The sequence below is a fragment of the Pipistrellus hanaki genome (genome assembly GCF_964339955.1).
Source record: "Pipistrellus hanaki genome assembly, chromosome: 16".
Taxonomy (NCBI): domain Eukaryota; kingdom Metazoa; phylum Chordata; class Mammalia; order Chiroptera; family Vespertilionidae; genus Pipistrellus; species Pipistrellus hanaki.
In genome coordinates this window covers 37,540,181-37,563,859 of record NC_140518.1, presented here as the reverse complement: position 1 = coordinate 37,563,859, position 23,679 = coordinate 37,540,181, and the positions used below count along the sequence as shown (strand labels likewise).

The 23,679-nt window shown below is 42.1% G+C and overlaps 1 protein-coding gene across 1 annotated transcript; it reads right to left on the bottom strand.

Moving 5' to 3' along the window:
- Positions 1–7,473: 7,473 nt before the first annotated feature.
- Positions 7,474–22,114, bottom strand: LOC311611271 (polyunsaturated fatty acid lipoxygenase ALOX12-like; the record flags this gene model as incomplete). The annotated part of the gene is given in 16 exon segments (XM_084863296.1): positions 7,474–7,622; positions 7,625–7,652; positions 7,772–7,942; positions 8,072–8,172; positions 13,426–13,547; positions 14,041–14,210; positions 14,442–14,528; positions 17,320–17,529; positions 18,176–18,195; positions 18,198–18,318; positions 18,850–19,010; positions 19,269–19,372; positions 19,466–19,588; positions 19,694–19,776; positions 21,259–21,459; positions 21,980–22,114. Coding segments are annotated over 16 exon segments (1,986 nt in total).
- Between the last annotated feature and the right edge of the window lie 1,565 nt (positions 22,115–23,679).

The following is a 23,679-nucleotide window of genomic DNA, read 5'->3' as shown; positions in this document are numbered from 1 at the left end:
ATCAAAAGATGGAGATCTAACTCCTCTCTTCCTAGCTTGAAGGATTGCACTCTTGATGGGTATTCAGTACTATGATGAGTGCATTAATGAACACCTTTGTAGGTATACTCTTATGCATCTTTATAGTTAAAGAACATATTCCCAAAATTGAGATTTCAGACTAAAATGCTCATATATATTTTATATTAGATGTTATATATATTTTTGAAAACCATGTTTTTAAAGTATGCTTGATGTATAAAATTTGTAATTATTTGATGTATAAAATTCAATTTTTGGCAATAAGTATACACCAGTGTATATTAATATTGAACTTGAAGCCTGGTACACAAATTCAAGCATGGGTGGGACCCCTTGGCCTGGCCAGCAATTGAGGCCTATGGGGGCTGCCTGGCTGTGAGAAAGGACTGTGGGAGGTTAGCCAGCCGGCACCCCTGATAGGGGCTAAGAAGGCCTGCTTTGCACATCTGCTCCTTGGTGGTCAGTGAGCATCAGAGCAACTGCTCGACAAGTTGTTCAGATAGTTCATTCATAATGGTCACTTGGGCTTTTTTATATATATACTAGAGGCCTGGTGCATGAAAATCATGCACTGGCAGAGGGGGCTGGGGTGTCCCTCTGTCAAGCCTGTACCCTCTCCATCCTGGAACCCCTCGGGGGATGTTCAGCTGTCAGTTTAGGGCCGATCCCACAGGGAGATGGGTAGAGAGAATCCACAAGGGTTTATCCTAAGCCAGCAGTCTGACATCCCTTTCACAATCTGGGACTGCTGGCTCCTAATCACTTGATTCCCTGCCTGCCTGATTGCCCCTAACTGCTTCTGCCTACCAGCTTGATCACCCCTAACCACTCCCCTGCCAGCCTGATTGACACTTAACTGCACCCCTGCTGGCCCAATTGCCCCCAACTGCCCTTCCCTGCAGGCCTGGTCCCTACTTCCCCCCCCCCCCCCCACAACTGCTCTCCCTCCCATGCAGGCCCAGTTGTCCTCAACTGCCTTATACTGCAGGCCATCTTGTGTGATGGTTAATTTGTATATTACATCTTTATTATCTAGGATAGATTGTTTACCACAAAAGCTATAGCATGGTACCAAAGGGCTTTTATCTCTGCATCTCCACCAGCATAGAAAATTACCATTTTTTAAATTTTTGTCAAAAGAATAGGACTGATTTTGAAGGGAAAAGAAAAAGCTGTTGTGGGATTTTACCCAACTTAAAATCTAGTCAGGTTTGTCTAGTTGCTGTTAGGCTGATGATGGCAGAACATACAAAACTTCAAGTTCAGTAACAAGGCAACATTATTACTCAAACCAAAATCAATAGCCACAGTTCATGTTCATATCAGTTCCTCATGCCCTCCCATGTTCCATGAGTGTGATGCAGGTGGGTCTAGGTGAGTGACAGCACATAGAGTGGGCTGCATTTTAGGGGAGGACCACTGAGTTTGGAGGACTCACCACTTTTGTGGTAAGCAGATCCATGTCCATTCTCTGTCTACAGAAACATTATTTCATCACTCAGGGTTGCTCACTATGGAAACAACCTTGATAAATAGCCCCACATAAAGAGCACCCAGGCTTTGCATTTCTGACATACCCAGCAGGAAGACTTAGGGGCACTCAAGACCCCTGGCAGATCACCAATCCCAATAGAATGAGGCATGTCAGCTGCTTAAACCCTTCTAAGAGCTTCCTAATAAATATATAATAAAACCCAAATTCCTCATCAAGGTGTGGTTGTCACAGTTAAACCTGCTCTTGGTGTAATGATAAGAAAATATGTAAAAAGGGAAGTACATGTAGCCCAGCAGGTTTTCTATATACATCAAGATGGTGAGCCCCTGAGCTTTGATAGAGCATGACCTAAACCTTCCCATGAATCTAATACTACAGCAGCAAGCCTGATGAATCTTCCCTCTGCATTACAGTGAAATCTGAACATCAAGCATGCCTCTACCAGAAGAAGCACTCAACATGGAACCACAGCTTCTTCACTCCACCACCCTCTATGCTGATCTTTGCTATGCCCCTTAAACCTTATACTTGCAGACACAACAATAGCCTGACTTTAAACCAATTCTAATTCCACATTCTTGCCAACTTCTAACCAAATCATCTTTATGCAATATTTTACTTCTTGGGTATATTCAGGCTAATAAATTACATATGAATGATGGAATTATTATATAGTTTGCAACCCCTAATAAAATAATACATCTAAAAATCGTTATCTACAGTCTCTAAATGCACAAAAAGACATTGTCAGTGATTATGTGCCTCTGGAAGAAATATTTTGAACTGACTATATAAAGGCATCTTAAAACAAAATTGTTAGCAATCTCACCAAATTTACCACCCTGTAGGAAGTACAAGAATAAAGGAACAAATTACACCATGAAGAAATAATCAGCAAAACCCATTGGGGAGACAAATAACCTTGTTTCATCACCATGAGCATGGCAAGAAATGAAAAGAGAGAGAAAATGAGACATGCAGATGAAATTCAACTGACTTCAAAAACAATTGCAACACATGAACCATAAATAACATTGATCTTGGGGTAGGGAAATGGTGGGGATTATTGCTTTTCAGTACACAAGTTTTGTGTCAGCAGAATATCTGAACAAAGTGTGTGATTGATAAAACCACAGAACAATTTCTACAACTACAAATAATGAATGAATGTCAGAGAAGATGCGTATAAGTAGGTCATTTGATATTTTAGAGAAAAGAGGGGCCAGAATGAAGCAATAAGTGTGAGAGGTGAAGACAGAAATTCTCTTTGGGGTGGAATAGGTTTGAAAATATTTAGATGGCAAATAACTAGTAGAGAGAAAAATATTTGAGATGCAGGGTGCAGAAGGCATAACTGAAGAAGGAACAACATGATGGGTGTGGGAGGATGAAATTCAAACCATATATGCAAGAATTTGTGTTGGACGTACAGGGAGACTCTTCCTTTCTAACAGAAAGCAGGGCATAGAAAATTCTGCATAAGAATAACAAGGAGGTTCCCCTCATGGTTTCTGTGTTCACTCCTCTTCCTAACCCTGATGCTAGATGTACTCTACTTCTCAAGGACCCAGGTGTCACAGTCCCAGAGCTGAGCCAGAATGGCAGCACTGACCTTCTCAGATTTCTCTTTTCATCTTGGTCAGGCAAGGTTAAATTCCAAATGAGGATGGAGCCCTCCTAGCTGGCAGAGGGGGAAAAAGCTCTTCTTACAGTTCCAAGTCTATTTACATTTATTTCTATTGGCTCTTTTTATTGAATTTATTGGGGTTACATAGGTTAAGAAAGTTACATAGGTTTCAAGTGTACAATTCTCTAATACATCATCTTCACAATGCATTGTGCACTCACAGTCTAGTAAATCTAGTCTTGTTCCATCACCATTTTATTCGGTTTACACTCCTCCACCTGCCCCCACCCCCTTTCCCTTTTGTTATCACCATTTTGTTGTCCATGTTCATGAATTTTTTCCCCCCACCAATTCAATAGCTCTTGTCCTAATCTTTCCCTCATTATTTTCTCCAACTAACTCATTACTTGCCTACTGGTTATCTGTTCTGCTCTGATGACCGAAACTTAGAAGCTATCTCTCTCCCAGAATGTCATTGCTCATGCGGTCACACAACACACATTTTGTAAATGTTGGCATAATGGAGTGAAGGATTATTTCATCACCTTCTATAGCCCAGATGATGACATTTACTGTAAGGCATTTATATTGTTAAATGCTTTATGGCTATTCTTGACAATACGACTTTCTTCTGCTGTCTTTATTCCCTGTACTCCCCCCCATCTCTCTCTCTCTCTCTCTCTCTCTCTCTCTCTCTCTCTCTCTCTCTCTCTCTCTCTCTCTCTCCCTTCTTCTTCTTCTTCTTCTTCTTCTTCTTCTTCTTCTTCTTCTTCTTCTTCTTCTTCTTCTTCTCTCTCTCTCTCTCTCTCTCTCTCTCTCTCTCACACACACACACACACACACACACACACCCCAAGTTGTTGAGGTCTCTCACTCTCTCTTTATTTACCCTCACAATGCTCCCCTTCTTCCCATTTCAATTAAAAATATTATTGGAAAGTAAAATTTTTTCCAATTTTATTTTATAGAAGAATTCAAATCATTTGATCATTTATTGTTTGAGCAGCATAAAGAAAAGCAGATAATTTGGAAGGCCATTAACAGGGTCAACTTTTGCCATCATATCTTTCCCAGGAATTGTAAGTAGAAGGAATTAGAGAGTGATTTTATCAATTATATGATTCTAGAGGCATGGTGCACGAATTGGTGCATGTGTATGGGCCAGCCAGCCCTACCTCTGATTGTGGTGGGTGGAGCTAACTGGAGGCAAGACTGACCAGGGATAGGGGTCGAGGGTGATTGGCCAGCTTGCCTCACCTGTTGGTGGAACTTGTTGAACTCCTGGTCTAGAGGACAATTTGTATATTAGCCTTTTATTATATAGGATAAGTGCCACCAACACTCTGAAGGGAAGGTGACTATGCTCAGTTTTCTAGTGGACCAAATTTTAAATGGCTTTTCCATTTAATCTTTGCAAAAAATCTGTGAGGTAGCTATTGCTGTACCATTTGTATAAAAATTCAAGTTCAAAAAGATGAAGAGATATCTCCAAATATAGGTGGATGACCTCAGAAAGTGTCATGAACAGTTGCTGATTAATATCATAGCCAGCCATTCTCTATTTAACCCTCTGGCTATTGGCTTCTGGCCTTCATTTTCCACTGAACCTTCTCCTCAAGCTTCTCTGTGGCTTATTGATGCTTACATCCCAAGGATTTTTTTCCTCAGTGATCATGGTTGTGAAAGCCTGTAATGCTTTGACACTTTGGCTTTTAGCTGAGCTGCTGGCTAAGGTTCCTTTTGTAGTTCATTGACCTCTGGCCACTGTTCTGTTTCATTTGGAGTTCAGGGAGCAGAGGAAGTACATGTCCACAAACCCACATCTCCTTCAGCCTCACCAAATCCTGACCTGTTTTATTTCCTATTCTTAACTAGCCAATCCTAGAAGAGTTATATGGGAATACATAGGAATATGGAGGCAGGCAGCAGTGGAAATGCTAGCGGCCCCAATGGGCCCCAACAAGAGCAGAAGCACAGCAGGTTGGAGGAGTGGGTGAGCAGGTGACACCAGGCCAAGGTGGGTGTGAATAGCTGCTAAAGACCCTACCTGTGCACGAATTTCATGCACTGGTCCTCTAGTTATTAAATAAGAGACTATTATGACAAGACAAAATATTTGATGGAAAATTTAAAACTTCCTAGAAAAAGTAGAATTTAATCTGACATAAGACAAAATACCAAACTAGAATTATATAACTATTAAGTAATTTTAATCAGTTGTTTAAAATATTCCCTCCCACCACTGGAAAAACTTTCAAACCTACCAAAAATTGACAGTTGTAGAGGTGAGTTTTATAAAACATTTAATAAAAAAATATTACCAACCACAGATAATTCTAAAAGTTTTTTTTTTAAATGAGGATCACTAACTCACTAAGATTTATTAAACCATCTTAACAAAACCAGAAAAGATAAATATAAGCCAATCATACTTATAAATATAATGCAAAAATTATAATCAAAATGTTATGTAGATATTTATAAAGGAATGGAACAAAGGGAATCAGACATTAAGATGCCGAATCTACTAGGAAGTTGCAGCATTCATAGGCACCCAAGGGGTTGCAGCATTTTCCCATAAAGAGGATTAACATTCCTCCATCCCCAGGCATAGAGAAAAGAGCAGCTTTCCAATCTGGATGGAGGAATAAACAATAAAGGGGAAATTCCTCTGCTGGGTGCTTGTCCAGTGGAAGCCAAGATGGCACAGGGGATGGTGCTTCTACTGTGAGTTATGATAGTAGGAACCAAGATAGTGACCATAAAGAGGAGGTACCTAGCCTGGGAAGTGATTGGATTGGATAAGGGACACAGAACCCCAGAGGATCTAGGAAAATGGATTTTTAGAGGGAGAAAAAACAGAAGCAAGGAAAAGTTGGGGAAATTGATTGGATATGGTACGTGGTTTTTCCCAAGTCTGAGAAAATATATTGGAATTTAACAATATATAAATTGGAAAATTGTATAGATCTCAAGAATGCAAAGTTGGTTTAAGATTAAAAACTTCATATAGAGGAATTGACAGGACTACCCAACCATGAAGACAGAAGAGAAGCAGTCCAGAGATGGAAGTCACTGATGACACCTTAACCATAGTAGCAGTCCGCAGCTGTGTATCACTGCAGGTTGCCCAGGACCAAACCAGGGAGGAGTGGACCTGCATTACCATCATTTTTCCACCATCTAGAACTGAAATGTCATTGCTGACATGTACACATAAGGAACTGTTTGACATTGAAATTGGGTCTCAAAAGAACTGGTGGCCCAGAAAGAAGCTCACTACAGACTGATGCATATGCCTTTCAGCATAACGATTATTGCTTATCTCATTTTTTATTCTTATAAGTATATTTCCAGTAGGACATGATCTCACTCATCTAGGGGAAATGGTGAACAGCATAGACTGATGAACAAGAACAGACCCAGAGGTAAGGAGCCATAGGTCAGACTGTTGGACCTCAAAGGGAGGGTGGGGATAAAAGGGAGAGATCAACCAAAGGACCTATGTGCACACATATGAGCCTAACCAGTGGTCAAGGACAATAGGAGAGTGGGGGTATGACTGAAGGGGGGGGATTGGAATGGGGAGTTGAGGACAAATATGTGATACCTTAATCAATAAAGAAATTAATTTTAAAAACTTTATATAGATGCAGCACATTAACACACACACATCACAATAGATTTTATTAGAGAATTACAAGCTGATTTTAATTTTGCATGAAAGAGCAGATGTCAAAGAAAAACTGTCACCTTTGAGACAAATTTAATGAATATATGTTATGAAATAGTATGTTGTTTTAATTAAACAGTTGTAGTAATTATGTCAGTTTGGTACAGTGTAAGACAAACATATTAATGAAAATATAAAATAAAAAACTCAAAAATACTCCCATTGACATACAGAAATCTGATTTATACTAGCATAATAGATCAGTGAGAGAGGATGGAATTTTAAATAAACTGTACTGGTGTAATAGATTTTCTCAAAAGAAAATAGAATTGAACATTAATCCCATACTATATTAAAAAATCCAATTCAAAATGATTACATCATAAATGAAAAAGATAAATTTTCCAGAAACAGAAGAAGTATCTTGAGTAAATAATTGATCTCTCTAAGGAATGTGATTTCAAGCTAAAGATCATTCTGTTAGATGACCTGGAAGTGGGGACAGTGCCTCAGGCTAGTGATATATTCAGGGAGGGAACTCAGATAGAAAAGAAAATAGAACCATAGCAATTCGGATCCAGAAAAACATAAAACTCAAAGGGAAAATGTTAAGCCTAGTATGGGCCTGTGGTCTGTGAAAGGCCATTATACTGGGGCTCAGATAGCAACACTGTTCTCTATGAGGCTTGGCTTCAGGTATTCATAGGGAAGGTCAAGTTGCTCATTCCGGGCTACTATCTCCCTTTCCAGGTGACCCAGATCTGCTTGGAATTGTCTTAAAATAGCCTTGGGCTCAGGGCCTGAGAATATTCTTCTGTGTGATGCCCCAGGTGTACCTGAAGCAGAAAATAAAGATTGATCAGCTTCTAGTTCCAAGACACAGGGACTAGAGCCCAGAACTTTGAACTTTCTTTTCCATTTCCACTGCCCCAAAATTCCCCAAATCCCCTCTCACCTTGTCTGGCTGCTGCCGGCCCACTTGCCTCACGCAAAGCATCTGAAGACAGCTCTGCCGGACATCTGGGAGTGAACTCATCAGTGTGGCCATTGTCACATCTTCCTTGGTGGTAGGAGGGGGCATCCGCCTTGTGCATGGGGCATTAGGGACCCAGAACAACCAGTCATGCTGAGGGGCAAGAATCTGGAGTCAATCAGACACTCTGATGTTCAGGGCTCTGGCTATCAACTTTTTCCTTCAAACATACCCTAGACCAGGCACTTTCCCTCAGGGACCCAGGCTTTCAGTTGTCCATACCTGGCTGAAGTTGATTGCTGCATGCTGGGCAGTGCATGTGAAAATGCACATGGTAAGGAAATGGCAGAGCTGAGTGCGGGACTGGAAGGAGACAGGAAAACCTAGAAGAAGAAATACCAACGTTTAGAAACTGCAATTCCTGAAATAGATAAGGAAATAAGTGCTGATGTCTGGAGATACTCAAATGTTAGAATTAGTGAGCATTCATTCAATCAGTCTATCATGTAAAATAAAATAAAAAAAATAGCTAGGAATATATTGAACTAAAGAGGTGAAATACCTGTACACTGATAACTATAAGACATTGAAGAAAGAAATTGAAGATAATTAAATGGAAACATATTCTATTGTCATGGATTGGAAGAATTAATATTGTTAAAATGTCCATACTATCCAGGGCATCCTATATACTCAATGCAATCCCTATGAAATTCCAATTGCAGTCTTCAAAGACATGGAATAAATCAATCTACAATTTATGAATTCAGTAAAGACCCCAAATAGCAACAGAAATCTTGAGAGAGAAGAACAGACTTTACGGCACCCTCATCCTGCTTCCTGATTTCAAACTGTATGACAAAACAAAATTGATCAAATCAGGATGGTGTTGGGCAAACAGCAGACACATAGAGCAATAAAACAGAAAGGTGAGCCCAAAAAGGGAGCCAGGAATATACAATGGGGAGAGGACAATGTCTTCAATAAATGGTGTTGAGAAAACTGGCAGCCACATGCAAAGGAATGAAACTGAACTGTTATAACACACACACAAATTAAGGACAAATTGATTAAAGTCCTGAAAGCATAATACTCCTAAAAGAAAACTTAGGTGTATGCTCTTTGGCATCTGTCTCGCTGATAATACTTTAGATTTGCAAAAGCAAAGGCAACAAAAGCAAAAATAAATAAATGGAACTACATCAGGCTAAACATCTTCTGCACAGCAAAGGAAACTATCAAAGCCAGTTGGAGAAAGTTAAATATCACATGATCTCACTCATTTGTGGAATATAATGGACAACATAAACTGATAAACTAAAACAGACCCAAAGACAGAGAAACATCAATTAGACTGTCAAACCTCAGAGGGAAGGTAGGAGAGGGCAGGGTTAAAAGGGAGAGATCAACCAAAGGACTTGTATGCATGCATATAAGCCTAACCAATGGACACATACACCAGGAGGTTGAGAGCATAAGTGGGGGGTAAGGGGTAATGGGTGGATAAGGACAGATATGTAATATCTTAATCAATAAAGAAAAAAAGAGAAGGCAACCTATCAACTGGGAGAAAATATTTGCAAATCTCATATCTAATATGGGATTATATAAAAAAAATATAAAGAACTCAATAGAAAAATAAACCAGAAGTCTGATTAAAAAGTGGACAGAAGATCTGAATAGACCTCATTCTAAAGACATACAGATAGCCAACTGGTACATTATAATAAAAAGTGCTCAACATCACTAATTAACAGAGAAATGTAAATCAAAATCATAATGAAATGCTGCCTCACACCTGTTAGCATGGCTATTATCAAAAGACAAGGAATAACAAGTATTGGTGAGGCTGTGGAGAACAGAAGCCTTGTGTACTGTTAGTGGAAAGTATTGAAGCCACTATGGAAACCAGTATGGGGATTCTTCAAAATATTAAAAATAGAATTATCATATGATCCAGGCAAATTCATTTGTATGTATTTATCCAAAGAAATAAAACAGTGATTTGAAAATATAGCTGCATCCCATGTTCGTTGCAGCAGTATTTACCATAACCAAGACATGGAAGCAACTGCCCTGGTCCATGTGGCTCAGTTGTTGGGCTTCATCCTATTCAACAAAAGGTTGCTGTTTCAATTCCTGGTCAGGGCACATGACTCGGTTATGTATTGTGGATTACAGGGTCTATCTCCTTAAGAGGCAACCGTTAAATAGTCTTGTTCTTATCCAATATCATTTTTTCTCTCTCTCTTATTGTCTTCCTAAAAGTCAATAAAAAATCCTTAAAAAAAAAAAGACATGGAAGTAAACTAAGTGTTCATCAATGGATGAATGAATGAACAAAATTATATATAAAAAGAAGAATATCTTGCAAAACATAGATAGACCATGAGTGGGCATTTTGCTAAATGAAATAAGTAGCCTGAGACAGATAATGGTTACATGACCTCACTTATATGCGGAATCTAAAAAAAAAAGGTAGGGCTAAGGGTGGGTGAAATGGATGAAGTGGTCAAAAGTTACAAAGTTCCAGTTATAAAATGAATAAGATATGGGATGTAATGTACAGCATGGTGGCTACAGTTAATAATACTATATACAAGTATTGTATACTTGAAAGTTGCTAAAAGGGTAGATCATAAAAATTCTCATTAAAGCAAAAACTTTGTAACTCTGTGTGGTGATCATTTCATAATACATACAAATACTGAATCATTATGTTGTACATCTGAAATTAATATATATCAATTATAACTGAATTAAAAAAAATCACAATATGAGGGCTACAACCTTAAAGGTATAAGTGTAAAAGACTTTAATGGGCACCTCATAAAGGAGGATATTCCAATGACTATTAAACTAAAAAAAAAAAGCATTCAATGCAATTAGTCTTGAAGAAACATAACTTAAACTCACAATAGAATAGATCTACATGCCCACCAAAATGGCTAAAACAAAAAAGACAGAAATATCTTTTCTTGTATTTGAGAGTATATGAAGCAATGATAACTCATACTCTGATAAAAGAACTGGTACAACCACTTTGGAAAAGGGCCAGTAACTACTAAAGCTGATTTTTTGCATACTTTAAGTTCCATCACGTCCACAGGAAACACACACAAATGTTCACAACAGCACTAATATTGATTGCCCCAAATTGGAAACAATACTAATTCCCATCAATGGCAAAAAGGAAAAATAAACGGTGCCAGTGAGAAAACGTAGGTTCGCACAATGATAATGAACAAACTACATGCTACATGCAACAAAGTAGGTAAATATCAAGCATAGTATTCAGCAAATGAAGCCAGACATAAGCAAGTGTGTGCTTGTATTTCCATCTGTGGAAGGTGAAAATAAGTAAAACTAACCAACCTAGAAGTCAAGGTAATGGTTACTTTCACATGGGCATGACTGGAAGAGTACACAAGGGGCTTTCTGGGGGAGCTGCTAAGGTTCTGATTCTTGATCTTCATGCTAATTATACAGGTGTGTCACCATAGTAACACACCACTAAGTTGTACACCTATGATTTCTGTAGCTTTCTCTAGGTTTTCTGTATTTCAACAAAATTGTTGTCTCCCCAAAAGGGGTTCAAATGCTTACAGATAGCTGGGTAATGATGCAGAGAAAGAGAAGTAATTGATTTGGTTAAAATACAGGAAGAGTATCAAAATCAGCTATCCATTCCACTCAATATACAGGCGACTGTTTTATAATATAGTTTCTATTATTATACAGTTGTTCTGAAGCCAACAGGTCAGGAGATAACTGCCATGTAAAAGTATGTTATACTCACAGATCCCAAGAGATGGGTACCTGCCATACCACCGGGGACCACATTGGGAGCACCAGGGTTGGTCAAGAGGCAGAGGAAGTGACAGTAAAAGGTAGCAGGAGCCTTTGTCATGGTTCCCATGAGAAGGAACAGGCAAGACAGAATAAGCCTGTTTAGGACAATAAACAATAGTTGCAATACTTCCAGTGGGCTCTGGAGTGTGGTAGCTGTCCCTAGACTGGTACCTGGCCCAAGGTGATTAGGCCAGGAGAATAGTGGCCCAGAGTGTAAGAACTCAATAGAAGTGGTGATTGGGACTTCTGGAATATGAAAGCATGCTCTCAGGGAAGTGGTTTGCTATATCTGAGAATTAGCTTGCTCTGGGAAGGGTGGTGCTTTCTGGGTCAACAAGATTCCAAGATGTCAAAGTATCAAAACTGCAGAATAAACAGGCATGGTGAATACAGTGAGTCATAGAGTTTGATGCCTGCTCAAGGTCATCTACTGCATGCTTTGTCTGGACTCTCCAATTCACATGCCGATCATGTTGGGGAGGTATTTTTGCATGGGGTGGAGCATATGATTTAACTCATCTAACACTATATACTATGCAGATTTCAGCACTGTCACACATACCATTGGATCTCAAAAATTCTGTCAGATTAAATGTGAGGATTGTGGCCAAATATATGCCCATTTTAGCTTTAAGGAAACTTAAACCTAAGTGAAAGGTATCTAGTGGATGGCTCAAGGTCACATAGATGGAAGGAAGCAGAAACCAATACTTTAGAAACAAATCTTAATATATGGTCTTTAATGAGAATAATGTGGGAATAACAGGGCTGAGAGAACATTGAAAGCTGAAGGAGAGGATGGGGTAATCAGAGATTAAAGCTTATATATGACTATTTTTTAAATGCTTGTATTTCGTGGGAAGAGAATGGTTAGGGAGAGGAAGAAGTATCTTTTGGGGCATGGGATGCTTGAAAGACAGAACTGAAAAGTACCAGAGAACATTTTGTTCTGAAAGTGTTGGGCTAGTGGGGGTGTTGTCCAGATCCTCCAAAGAAAGCCTTTCTCCAAGAATCTGGCTTTGGAATTTTAAACCCTGTATCATTGGTATTTTAAGGCCTATCCATAACAGCCTCCCAGTATATGTTTGTATCTGTTCCAAAGGCTGAAGATTGGACTCAAGGTGTTGGTGTGAAGTATGAGGGGGTAGGGCCTGAAGGACAATTTGAAATGAAACAAGCCAGCCCATATGTGCCAGAGAGAGGAGGAGGAGGAAACTAGGCAAAGCTCATAAAAGCGATTTCTTCCTCGGAGAGTAAAATGTGGCATGGGAGAACTAAAGGCTGATCCTAGTGAGGAAATGAACAGGCAAGAGAAAACCGAGAGTCTGTTTGCAACTAGAAATGACCTTGCACTGTGGTAGTGTGGCGTGTGTCTGCATCCTCTCTGGTTGGTGGACAGTAGCAGGCAAGAGAAGGGTGGGAAAGCCAGAGAGGACCATTATGGACTTTGGTGGGAATTCCACCCCCCCCCCCCATTTGCATTCTTATGAAGAGCATCAGAGAGCACAAGCAGGTTCGGTATCCATTGGGCCCCAGGGTGTGGCAGGTTGGGGGCATCTGCGGTGAGAATGGGAGGTGGCCATAAAGGTTGATGGTCAGGAACATTGAGGATAATAATTCTTGAGTTTTTAGAATTGTCCTAATACTTAAGAGGTGAATATGGGATTCAAATGATTCATGTGTGGAGGTCAAGAGGGTAATAATAAGGGGTCATGTCCCCAAGGCTTACAAGGGACTCTGGGCAGAGTCTCTTAACAGTTTCCTTCTGTGAGGAGGAATCTCACCTCGGTCCTGGGCCTGGCACCGCCCCACCTCAGTGATCTCCCGACACCAGGCCTGCAGCTCAGGGTCCCCTCTCACGACGTCATCCCCGTGGTAGAAGAAGTGGACAATCCCCTCCACATACCTGCCCAGAGAAGGGAGCTGAGCTCTTTGAGTACAAGGCCCTAGCCTCTAACTAATAATCCTTTTTTTGTGGTTCCACCAAGCTCCTTCCACTGTATCTGGGGACAGATCACAAGACTTACTTTTTGGGACATCTCTGAGCTCCTTCTACACACTAGTTTAGAAAGGAAGGAAATGTGGGTCATTAGTTCTAAGAGTTCCCTAAGCATGATTGCTAGCCATTCTTTCTAACAAAACCCTGGTTGTTCCAGAAACCATATCTCCCCATTCCCAGCTTTCCCAACCTAGGCTCTCCCTTATTCCACTTTCCTCCTTTTCAAATCCTACCCACTGTCTCCTCACTCTTCCTTATTTCTCCCAAAATTGAGTCCTCTGCTCCCCTGTCTGGACCTTCTTCTTTCATGTTCCTTATGCCCCATGTTGACCTCAAGACAGAGACCCTCTCTCCCTCTCCCCCAATGGCTGTCCATTTCTCAGCTACCACTCTCACCCACCGGGCAATGATTTTCCAGAGCCATAAAGCATCATGGGCATAGAGAGCACTTGGGATTCCCAGCAGGCCCCGGTCAGCCAGATCTTCAGGAGGACAGAGGGAGCGGTAGGTCAGCTTAGCCATGGTCCGACGTATCAAGTGCACGTGGGGCCCTCCACCTGTGTTCATTGCCTGGAATTTGAGAGTTGACAAGCTTTGAGAGATAGAAGAAGGGCTTCAGAATTTTGGCATAGTGTACAAGGGGTTCACAATGGGGTTTACAAAATTAAAGGTATAAAATGAACAGGCTCATGGGTTTAAGAATCAGAACATTCATACCAGGTGGTGTGAGCCTGTGAAAATAGCAGGAGGTTGTAGAGAGATAAAAGATTAGGTATCCCCATGCCCTCATTTCCTCTTTACCTGACTAAATAGTCCACTAGCTGAGTTAAAGTGTATCCGTCCCCGTATGTTTATATCCATGGTGTAGCGGATGTGTGGGATCAGGAGCTGGATGAAGAAGATTAGAGAAGGGTCGTTATTGGACACCATCTTGATGCTTTTCTCCCTGCCAGTGCCTTTCTAGGCTGGTCTCCTGCTTCTATGATCACAAACTCTCATGCTCTCCACGACTCTATTGTGAGTGGGGTTATGGAGCTAGAAATGACCTGCTCTTGATTCCAGGCTTAACTCATTTTGGTACTTGTTCAAGGCAATAAACCCCTACATGTCAAGATAATCAACTCCTACATGTCAATTTCCTCATCTGTCAACACAGATGATAATAGGTCTCCTAAGTCAGGTGCTGTGGTGGTGATTATGTGAGTAATATATAAAGAGTGTTTAGCTCAGTGCCTGGCACACAGAAGAAGCATTGGTTAGGAGTTATATCAATAATGTATCCACCTTGAATGTAGTTGTCTGTTTAGAAGCTACCCCTTATCGATCTATATCATTTCATGCTTTATCATTCACATCTTCTCTTTCCCTAAACTAGCCTCTCTCCTCATTTTCAAAGCTCTCCTTCCAACCACTTATTGTTTTACTCTTGGTTTCTTTTGGGGAAAGGATACCTTTAGTTAGCATTTTTGGAGCCAAATTAAGCTACCTGCTTAAGCAGCAAATGGGTTGTCATGAAATCTGTTCCTAATTGTCTTCTCTTTCCTTCCCCCCCCCTTCTTAATCTATTAAAAAAGTACAGCTGCCTTGGCCACTGTGTTCAGTGGTTAGAATGTTGGTCTGAGCACTGATGGGTCATGGGTTCCTTTCCCAGTTAAGGGCATGTACCTGAATTGCAAATTCAATCCCCATTTTTTGTGTGTTCTCTCTCACAATGATATCTCTCTGTCTCTCCTTTCCCCTCTTCTAGTCTCTCTAAAAAAATCCTTGGAAAATATATCCTCAGGTGAGAAGGAAGAAAAAAAATATATAAACTACACTGAATCCTGACATGGGCTTCTTTTTATCTTAGATTATTTTTATTTCAGTTTTAACCTGATTAATATATAGGATTCAGGCAGTTTGGATATTGATCAGAGCTTTTTGATGCTGGAAAAAGGGAAGGTCACAAGTGATACTTCCATAATCAAGCATCAAGGGAGCTCAGATTGTTCTTTACAGAAAGTTCATGGAGGAATGATGGTGTCACAGAAAACACTAAGACCACAGCAAGGAATAAAGAACCCAGAACAGAGTTCCTAAGAGCAATGACAGAAATGATGATTATAATAAAAATAACAGCTGAAAACAGACATTTTTCTAGCATTTACTCTGTAATGCCTTAACAACCCAACAATGGAGATAGCATTTTTTTTAATCCTCATTTAGAAATGAGGATCCTGAACACACATCTGTAAGTACTGAGACCAGGATTCAGGCTTCAGACCTGAGTAGTCTGAATCCAGAGCCTGCACAGGTAACCTTGGTAACTCTTCCTGGGAGTTCCAACAAAGACCTGTCTGCCATGAGATGGAGTTGCTATGGTGAGGGAATATGGCTGTGGAAGGGGGCTTATCTAATACAAGGACTTTTTGAAGCGTAAAATTAGGCACAACTGATTCAAGCTATGAAGGAGATGATCATGTAAAAACATCATGAAGTTATAAAATCTTAGAGCCCGTAAACTACATTAGTAGCTATTTTGTCTATGTCACTTTGAACACCAAACAACCACAGCCCAGAGGAGGGTTGGCATTGGATCTCTCAGTGACATTACAGTTCAGTTGTTCTGCCTGCCACATACTCATTTGCATATCTTACCAACACTTCAATCTCTTTGTATGGAAAGCTCAACACCTCATCTTTGCCTCCAAGCTGGCTTCTTTTCCTGACTACACTCTTTCTGACTACTGCTCAGGTTCATAGGCTTATAGAGTTTTTCCCCCCTGCTCTGCCCTGTTTTCTATATCAAAGTGTCATTGAGATTTGGAAAACAATTGTAAGACAAGCACAAGCCTTATTTTGCTGCTTTCTGCCTAGTAATAGTCACTAAACTCATTGTTTATAGCATCACAGTATTTTGGGGTCATTCCAACAGTATTCACTTTGTGAGCTCCTAGGTCTGGCAGTGGTGAGGCCTCTGACCTTTGTCTGCAATATTGCACAGACATGATGTAGGCAGTGTCTCCTCTCTTCCATCCCTGTCACCACCATGCTAATGTACATCTTTACTCTTCTCACTCTTGGGTAGATGTCAGTGACCAGCCAAGCTGCTATCCTTGCCCTTTTACCTTGTGTTCCTCATAACATCTGGTTGTAGTAGAACATTCTCCATCAACACTATAGTGTTTAATATAGCTGTCTCTTGTTATTTCCACCTCTATTCCAAGATATGGTTCTCTGGCTGTTTTACCATTTGTCTTCCTGGCTAAAGGGCAACATATTGGTTTAACAAATTATATTCCTACTCCCCTCCAGACCCATTGTTGGAGAATTTCAGAGAATTGACTTAGAATATGTGTAGAAAAATGTAAATAACTGGACTTAACAGGATAGATGATCTCTATGTGTATTATGACTTACAATTACATGTGAATGTATAATTAGCTCAAAATCAATAGAATTTAAACATGAAAATATGACCACAAAATCCAGGTCTTATGATAATTAAATGTGTCTTGTCCCCTCATGCCAAATGACAATTTTTTGCTGCAATACCGTATCAGTGCTAGATTATTTCAAAGCAGGTTTGTTTCATATTCCCAGATAGATGGCTTAGGGCCTTAGGCCTTTTAAATCCTGTGGAACTGTTGCATTGTTTCCTTTCTCTGGGATGAGGACATATGGAAGGTAGAGTACATACCTTGAAGACAGGGTGCAGTTCCGGGAGGCACCTCATGGAGGCGATAGCGATGACCTCAGCCAGCATATGAGTGTTCAGCAAGTGATATTGAAACTGTTTCAGTTGAAAATCTGAATTTCTGACCCAGGACTTTGCCAGGAGCCAGGCAAGAGGAGGATCTGAAGGCGGGAACAGTGGTGGGGTTGGGTAGCTGGCTTTGGGAGGCTGGATCTGCAAAAAAAGGAGGAATTAAGTATTCCTTGACCTCATCATATGTTAAACACTGTGCTCAGTTTCTGGGGAGAATGATGAATAAGATTGTCTCCCAAGGGTCATCATCTCACAGGAGGAATGAGGATCCTGCCACTCACCCTCTCACTCTAGGAAAGTGTGTGTGTCTTAATAGTCAGGTACCAAGTCAGAGGAATTGGAAAGGGGGGAGTCGGTATGGCCATAACAGTGGTTTGGGAGGAACCTGATAAAAGTATGAGTTAGGGTGGTAGAACAGGAAGGAGAAACTAGACATGTGAGATACCTGACAATTCTCATCAACTGATTGATGAGAACAGTAAGAGGAAAAATGCATTCAAAACAAGGGAGAAAATATGTCCAAGAAAGAAAGGATATTCCACAGATTCAATGATCAGGAAGAGATTGAGTAGCCTTAGGGTGAGGACCAACGGAGAGCATTCTGATTCTCACAAAAAGTAATTGAATATGAGTAGTGAGTCAGGTTTCGAGGTAGAAAAGAGAGATTGGAGACAAAGACAGATCTCACTGAGTGAGGTGGGGGTGGGGGACAAGAGCCAGCTGTCCCTGGGCAGTGGTTGGGGCAAGGGAGAGCAGTGTTAGGAGTAGGATTTCCAAAATATCTCACCTGGATGACCATGGGTAGCACTTCCCACTGGGCTCCATCTTCAGCATGACCAGGGGGGCAGCCAGGTATTGCTTCTCTCCTTGGATTATATTGGCTGGAATTCCATCCAGCAGGATACAGTCAGCTTCAAATAGGGAACCGTTCTGGGGGGAAATGTTCAAAGTCTACTCCAGAGGGCTAGCACCAAGGGGAAGAAGTGTAATAACATTCAGTCTCATTTCTTGCAAGTATCCTACATCAATATCAGAGTCCTAGTGGCAGAAAGGAAGGAGGCATCCAGAACATTTCGTCCAAGTCATCTCAGTTGACAGTGAGGAAAGAGGCAAAATGAGAGGCGTCTTCCTCAGGGACATGTTAATTCCCTGTGGCAGTGGTGGTTTTAAGACCATACTTGACCAATTCCTTTGCAGCACAGGCATACTAAGCTTCCCCTTGTCAAGGTGCCCAAGCCTCTTTCTTCATCTTTCTTTTCTGCTACCTCTGTCTGGCACCCAAGAGTCCCATAGTTTTCTTTACATGCTTTATCAATTGCAAGTTTTTCCTGCAAAGGACTCTGCACATAGGAACAGTGGATTCATACAGTTTCCCTTCCCTGATTCATCTCTGGTCCTTTCCCTTCACCATATCCCTTCCCCCACAGACAAGGAGAAGACAACAGAGATCTTGGGGTGTACCTGGAGTTCTTTCTCCAGCTGGGCCTGAAGCTCCTCCATCCCTGAGGGCAGCACCAACCGGGAGGGCAGAGAGATGGATTGTCTCAACAGCATGGGGTTTGCACCATTGAGGAACTGGTAGCCAAAAAGCTCATCATCCTTCCAGTGCTGGTGAACCTTCTCTGTGGGATTGGAGTGGAGGGGAAAGGGAGCATATTTGCAATTACCCAATGTCCCTCTTATTTAGGTTTTAACACAGCAACTCATGCTTATGGTCACTCTGTATCCAGCCCCTGTCTTTTCTTCATGTTGCCTCAGAGATATGTATGACCAGGCATAATATCTTCTCATTTGGAAAGTACTGGGGGACTAATTAGTGTGACTTTTGAGGCATCAAAAAAGATTATTATGAAGTTACAATGGTCTATGGGAATACTGACCACAAAGAGTGCTCCTGGGCCCCCAAAAGATCTGATCAAAATCCTCTAGGCTGTCCCATGAGTTCAGGAGGGTGTAAACATGTTTGAGAATCATCTCCAGTAACCTAGGACAGATATCAAGGATGGCACTGTCAGCTCACCAAATCCTACCTGTTATGGGATCTACCACTCCCCACTCCATTGGGATCTTTTCTCACCCTGTCTTCTCTGTCCATTCATAGTTCAATCTCTTTCCACCATGAAATTTCATATCTGGGGGCAGATCCTTCCAAGATTCCACAGCCATTGTCAAGGGTAACCCTTCGTGCCAGGTGCCCCAACTAGCAGATGGGGAAAAGAATTCAGGGAAGAATTAGGGAGTCAGTGATGGTGGAAGGATCAGAGAAGAGATGGGAATATCAGTAGGGCTATGGGTAGGTGGTTACCAGTAAATCAGCTGTCTTTCCTTCAGTTCTTTCTCGCAATGCTTCTGGAACTCATCCAAGGGATTCTCTCCTGCCAGGCAGGCTGGAAGAACATTTGACCTCATAGGTGTTTCCAATTGCTGCTATCCCTGACTTGATCTAATCTCTCACTCTTGACTGTATTCCATCATACTTTTACCTTTTCCCTGGCTCTGCCTTACCTGATGTATTCTCAAAGTTAGTCATTGCATCTTTGTCCAAAACCTATTCATGATCTCACCTATTTCAACTCCATAGTGGTCCTTAAGCAACATCTCATGTTTAAATCAAATTCCATTACTGGTGCCTATAGATGATTACGAATTGTCTTCCTGATCACATGCCATATCCACAAAACCCCATATTATTGTGTATTGCCTTTGTTAAACTCATCAATACTTGCCTACCCCTTTCTGCATCTTTAACTCTCATCCAAATGACATATTTCATATTCCCTATACATATGCAATCTGGGGTGTTCTGTCCCTACCTCCACCTGATCCCTGAATCAAAAATTCCATGTGTGTTACCTTCAACCATCCCATTTCACCTGTCTTAGGGAGCAAATAGTTCCATATTGCTACCTTTCCCCAACTCCATCTTACCTATCCTCATCATCACATAGTTTATAGTTGTTAACCTCACTTGTCCTTTTCTCACCTCTATATTGTCCCTCAAAGATACCTATTCCATGATTTTATTTTTATTTTATTTATTGTGATATAACATTGATTAATAACATCATATAAAATTCAAGTGTATAATATGACATTTGTACACATTAAGTGTGCTCACCACCCAACGTCTAATCTCCTTCTGTCACCATGTATTTACCCCTTTACCTTCTTTGTCTTTTCTCTGGTAACCAACATTCTGTTGTCTGTTTCTATGAGTTTGTATTTTTGTTTGTTCTTTTGTTGCTTATTGTTGTGTGTGTTTTTTTTTATCCCACTTAGGAGTCAAATAATACAGTTCTTGTCCTTTTCCTTTGACAATTTGTTTAATAGAATAATCTCAAGACCCATCCATGTTGTCTCAAACAGCATGCCATCTTTCTTATGGCTGATTAATCTCCATTCATACATGCCATTGTTCTAAAATTCTCTCTAGTCATATCTCTCCTCCATGTATCTCACAGCAACAAATAACCTATAGCCTGTGCTCACTCATCCCCATTGCAATCAGAGTGCTCCCTGCCCTCACAGTTGTCTTCCATGTTGTCACAGCCAAACCAGTTATTCATGGTCATATCATTTATTGCTTCCCTTCCCTGTCTCCTCTTAGGGGTCCCATGTGCTAGCTTTACCTGTCCCTGCCCTAACCTGTTCCCAGTCACACGGAGATCTTTCCCCTTTACTTTGGCTCTTCTGTTTTCCAGCATAGCTTCACCTCCCATTCCCAGGGCACTCCTCAGAGGTGGGATGTACACATCATTTATTTCCATCTCTTAAAGCCTACTTACAGCCTTATTATTTCTATGTATAATGTTCCCCCTATCCCTCAGTACTTCCTAAGTTCTGCTCCTCTTCCCTGAGGTAGATCCTCACGGTGCCCTCGGACAGGGTCAGCAGGCCCTCGCCCTGCACCCAGCGGTAGCAGGGGAAGGCGGCCTCCTCCAAGGCTCCCGGGCCCTGCACGGTGATGCGATCACAGAACCAGGCATCGTCCACCAGGGAGTGGTGTTTGCACAACTTCACGAACTGCAGTGGCCCCAAGGCCTGGGGAATGTCCTGCTCAAACTCCTCCACCTGTGGGGACCAGAACCCAGTGAGACTTAGTAGCAGGGACCCGGAAGAGGCATTTAACCCAGGGAGCGGCATGGGTGGGGGCTTTGTGGAGTCCAGTGACACAGCCTCCAAAGACAGCATTTCCTCCTCCCAATACCTGCATGATGGGTTTCAGATGATCCATTGAACCGGGATGACTAGGGACGCAGGTTGAGACCACAGTGACTTGAACACTGAGCACCAACACCTGCACCTGTGCCCGGGCTCTGGGAGGACCTTCCCCTTTGACCATTGATCCCATAATGACACTTGGAAAAGGAGAGGAGGTTGTGTGGAGCAGAGTCCAGGGGAGGGAGAAAGAAGTTGAATCCAGCTGGGCCCTGGCTCTGAACCTCTCACCCACCAGGTGCAGGCGTCCTTTCTCAATGGAAGTCCCAGCTGGTGTGGTTGTGCTGTCACTGGCTCTCAGCCCCTCAAGTCCCAACTGCTCTCAGGCATGGAGCCCAGCCAGGGGGTCTGAGTTCCCACTTCTTCCTCTTATCTGGCCCCGTGCTGGCCTCAGCTGCAGCTCCAGCTCTGCCTCCCCGAGTTCCCTGACCAGCCACAGTTGCACGGGGTTAAAAGACCCAGAGAAGAGCCAGGCCCCGGTGGCCACTTGAATGTGGTAGCGGCCCATGGCAGCAGGTGGGCCACCTGAGTGTCAGAGGTTCCCCAAAATTCCGCAGCCAGGTTTGATCCTGCTTCAAGCAGGACAAGTCCAGGCTTTAATAAGCAGGACTCTGTATGCCAGCCCAGTACCGGATTGGGCCCCACCCCAGACAAACCAGAACCTGGGTTTAGCCCAGAGGATGGGGGAAAGCAGCTGCTCCTCTCCACACACTGTAAGGGATTTATATTGTTAAATATTTTTCATGGTCATATCATATTATATCATATCATATCATTTATTGCTTCCCTTCCTTGTCTCCTCTCAGGGGTCCCATGTGCTACCCTTACCTGACAACACGATTTCCCTCTGCTGTCTTTATTCCCAGTACTCTCTCTACCCAAACACACACACACACACACACACACGCACACGCACACGCGCACACACACACACACGCTCCATGTTGCTCAGATCTCCCACTCATCTCTCTCTTTTAAAAAATTACTCTCGCAATGCTCCCTTTCTCCCCATTTCTCTTTAAAATATTCTTGGATTGCAAAAGTTCTTCCAATTTTATTTTATAGAAGAATTCAAATCACTTGGTCATTTATTATTTGAGCAGAATAAAGTAAAGGCTGAGAGTTTGGGAGACCATTAACAGTCAATTCTTTGCCATCACCTCTTCCTCAGCAGTTGTAAAGAGAAGGAAGTTGAGTGATTAATCCCAATTATATAATACTAGAGGCCCAGTGCAAGAAATTCGTGCACGGGAGGGGGGGTGTCCCTGAGCCCAACCTGCACCCTCTCCAATCTGGGACCCCTTGGGGATGTCCAACTGCCTGTTTAGGGCAGTCAGATATCCCTTTCACAATCTAGAACTGTTGGCTCCCAACTTCTTGCCTGCCTTTCTGATTGCCCCTAACAGCTTCTGCCTGCCAGACTGATCACCCCCTAACCACTCCCCTGCCAGCCTCATCGATGCCTAACTGCTTTCCTGCCAGCCTGATTGTCCCCAACTGCCCTCCCCTGAAACCAGTCACCCCCCAAATTCCCTTCCTTGCATATTCCCTCTTTATTAGATAGGGTTTTTGTTTTTGTTTTTTTATTGTTGTTCATTTTTTTTTTTCTTTAGCATATTGGACAGTCCTAACTGGTTTGGCTCAGTGGATGGAGCATTGGCCTGCAGACTCCAGGGTCCCAGGTTCGATTCCGGTCAAGGGTATGTACCTTGGTTGGGGGCACATATCCAATGGGAGGCGTGCAGGAGACAGCTGATCAGTGTTTCTCTCTCATTGATGTTTCTAGCTCTCTATCCCTTTCCCTTCCGCTCTGTAAAAAATCAATAAAATATATATTTTAAAAAAGAAACATTTAAAATTCCTCCATATCTGCCTGGCTGGTCTGACTCAATGGTTGAGACCCCAGGCTGCCACCACTGGAAGGGGATCGCACCCCAGCCTTGGCTGGTGGCGCTGGCCCGAAGATCAAGTGGCAGGGGTGCTCGGCCCTGCCGGCCTGAGTCCCCAGCCCAAGCTGTTGCTGCGGCCTGGGGATCATGCAGTGCTGGTTCACGGCCCCAGCCCAGGCTGCCA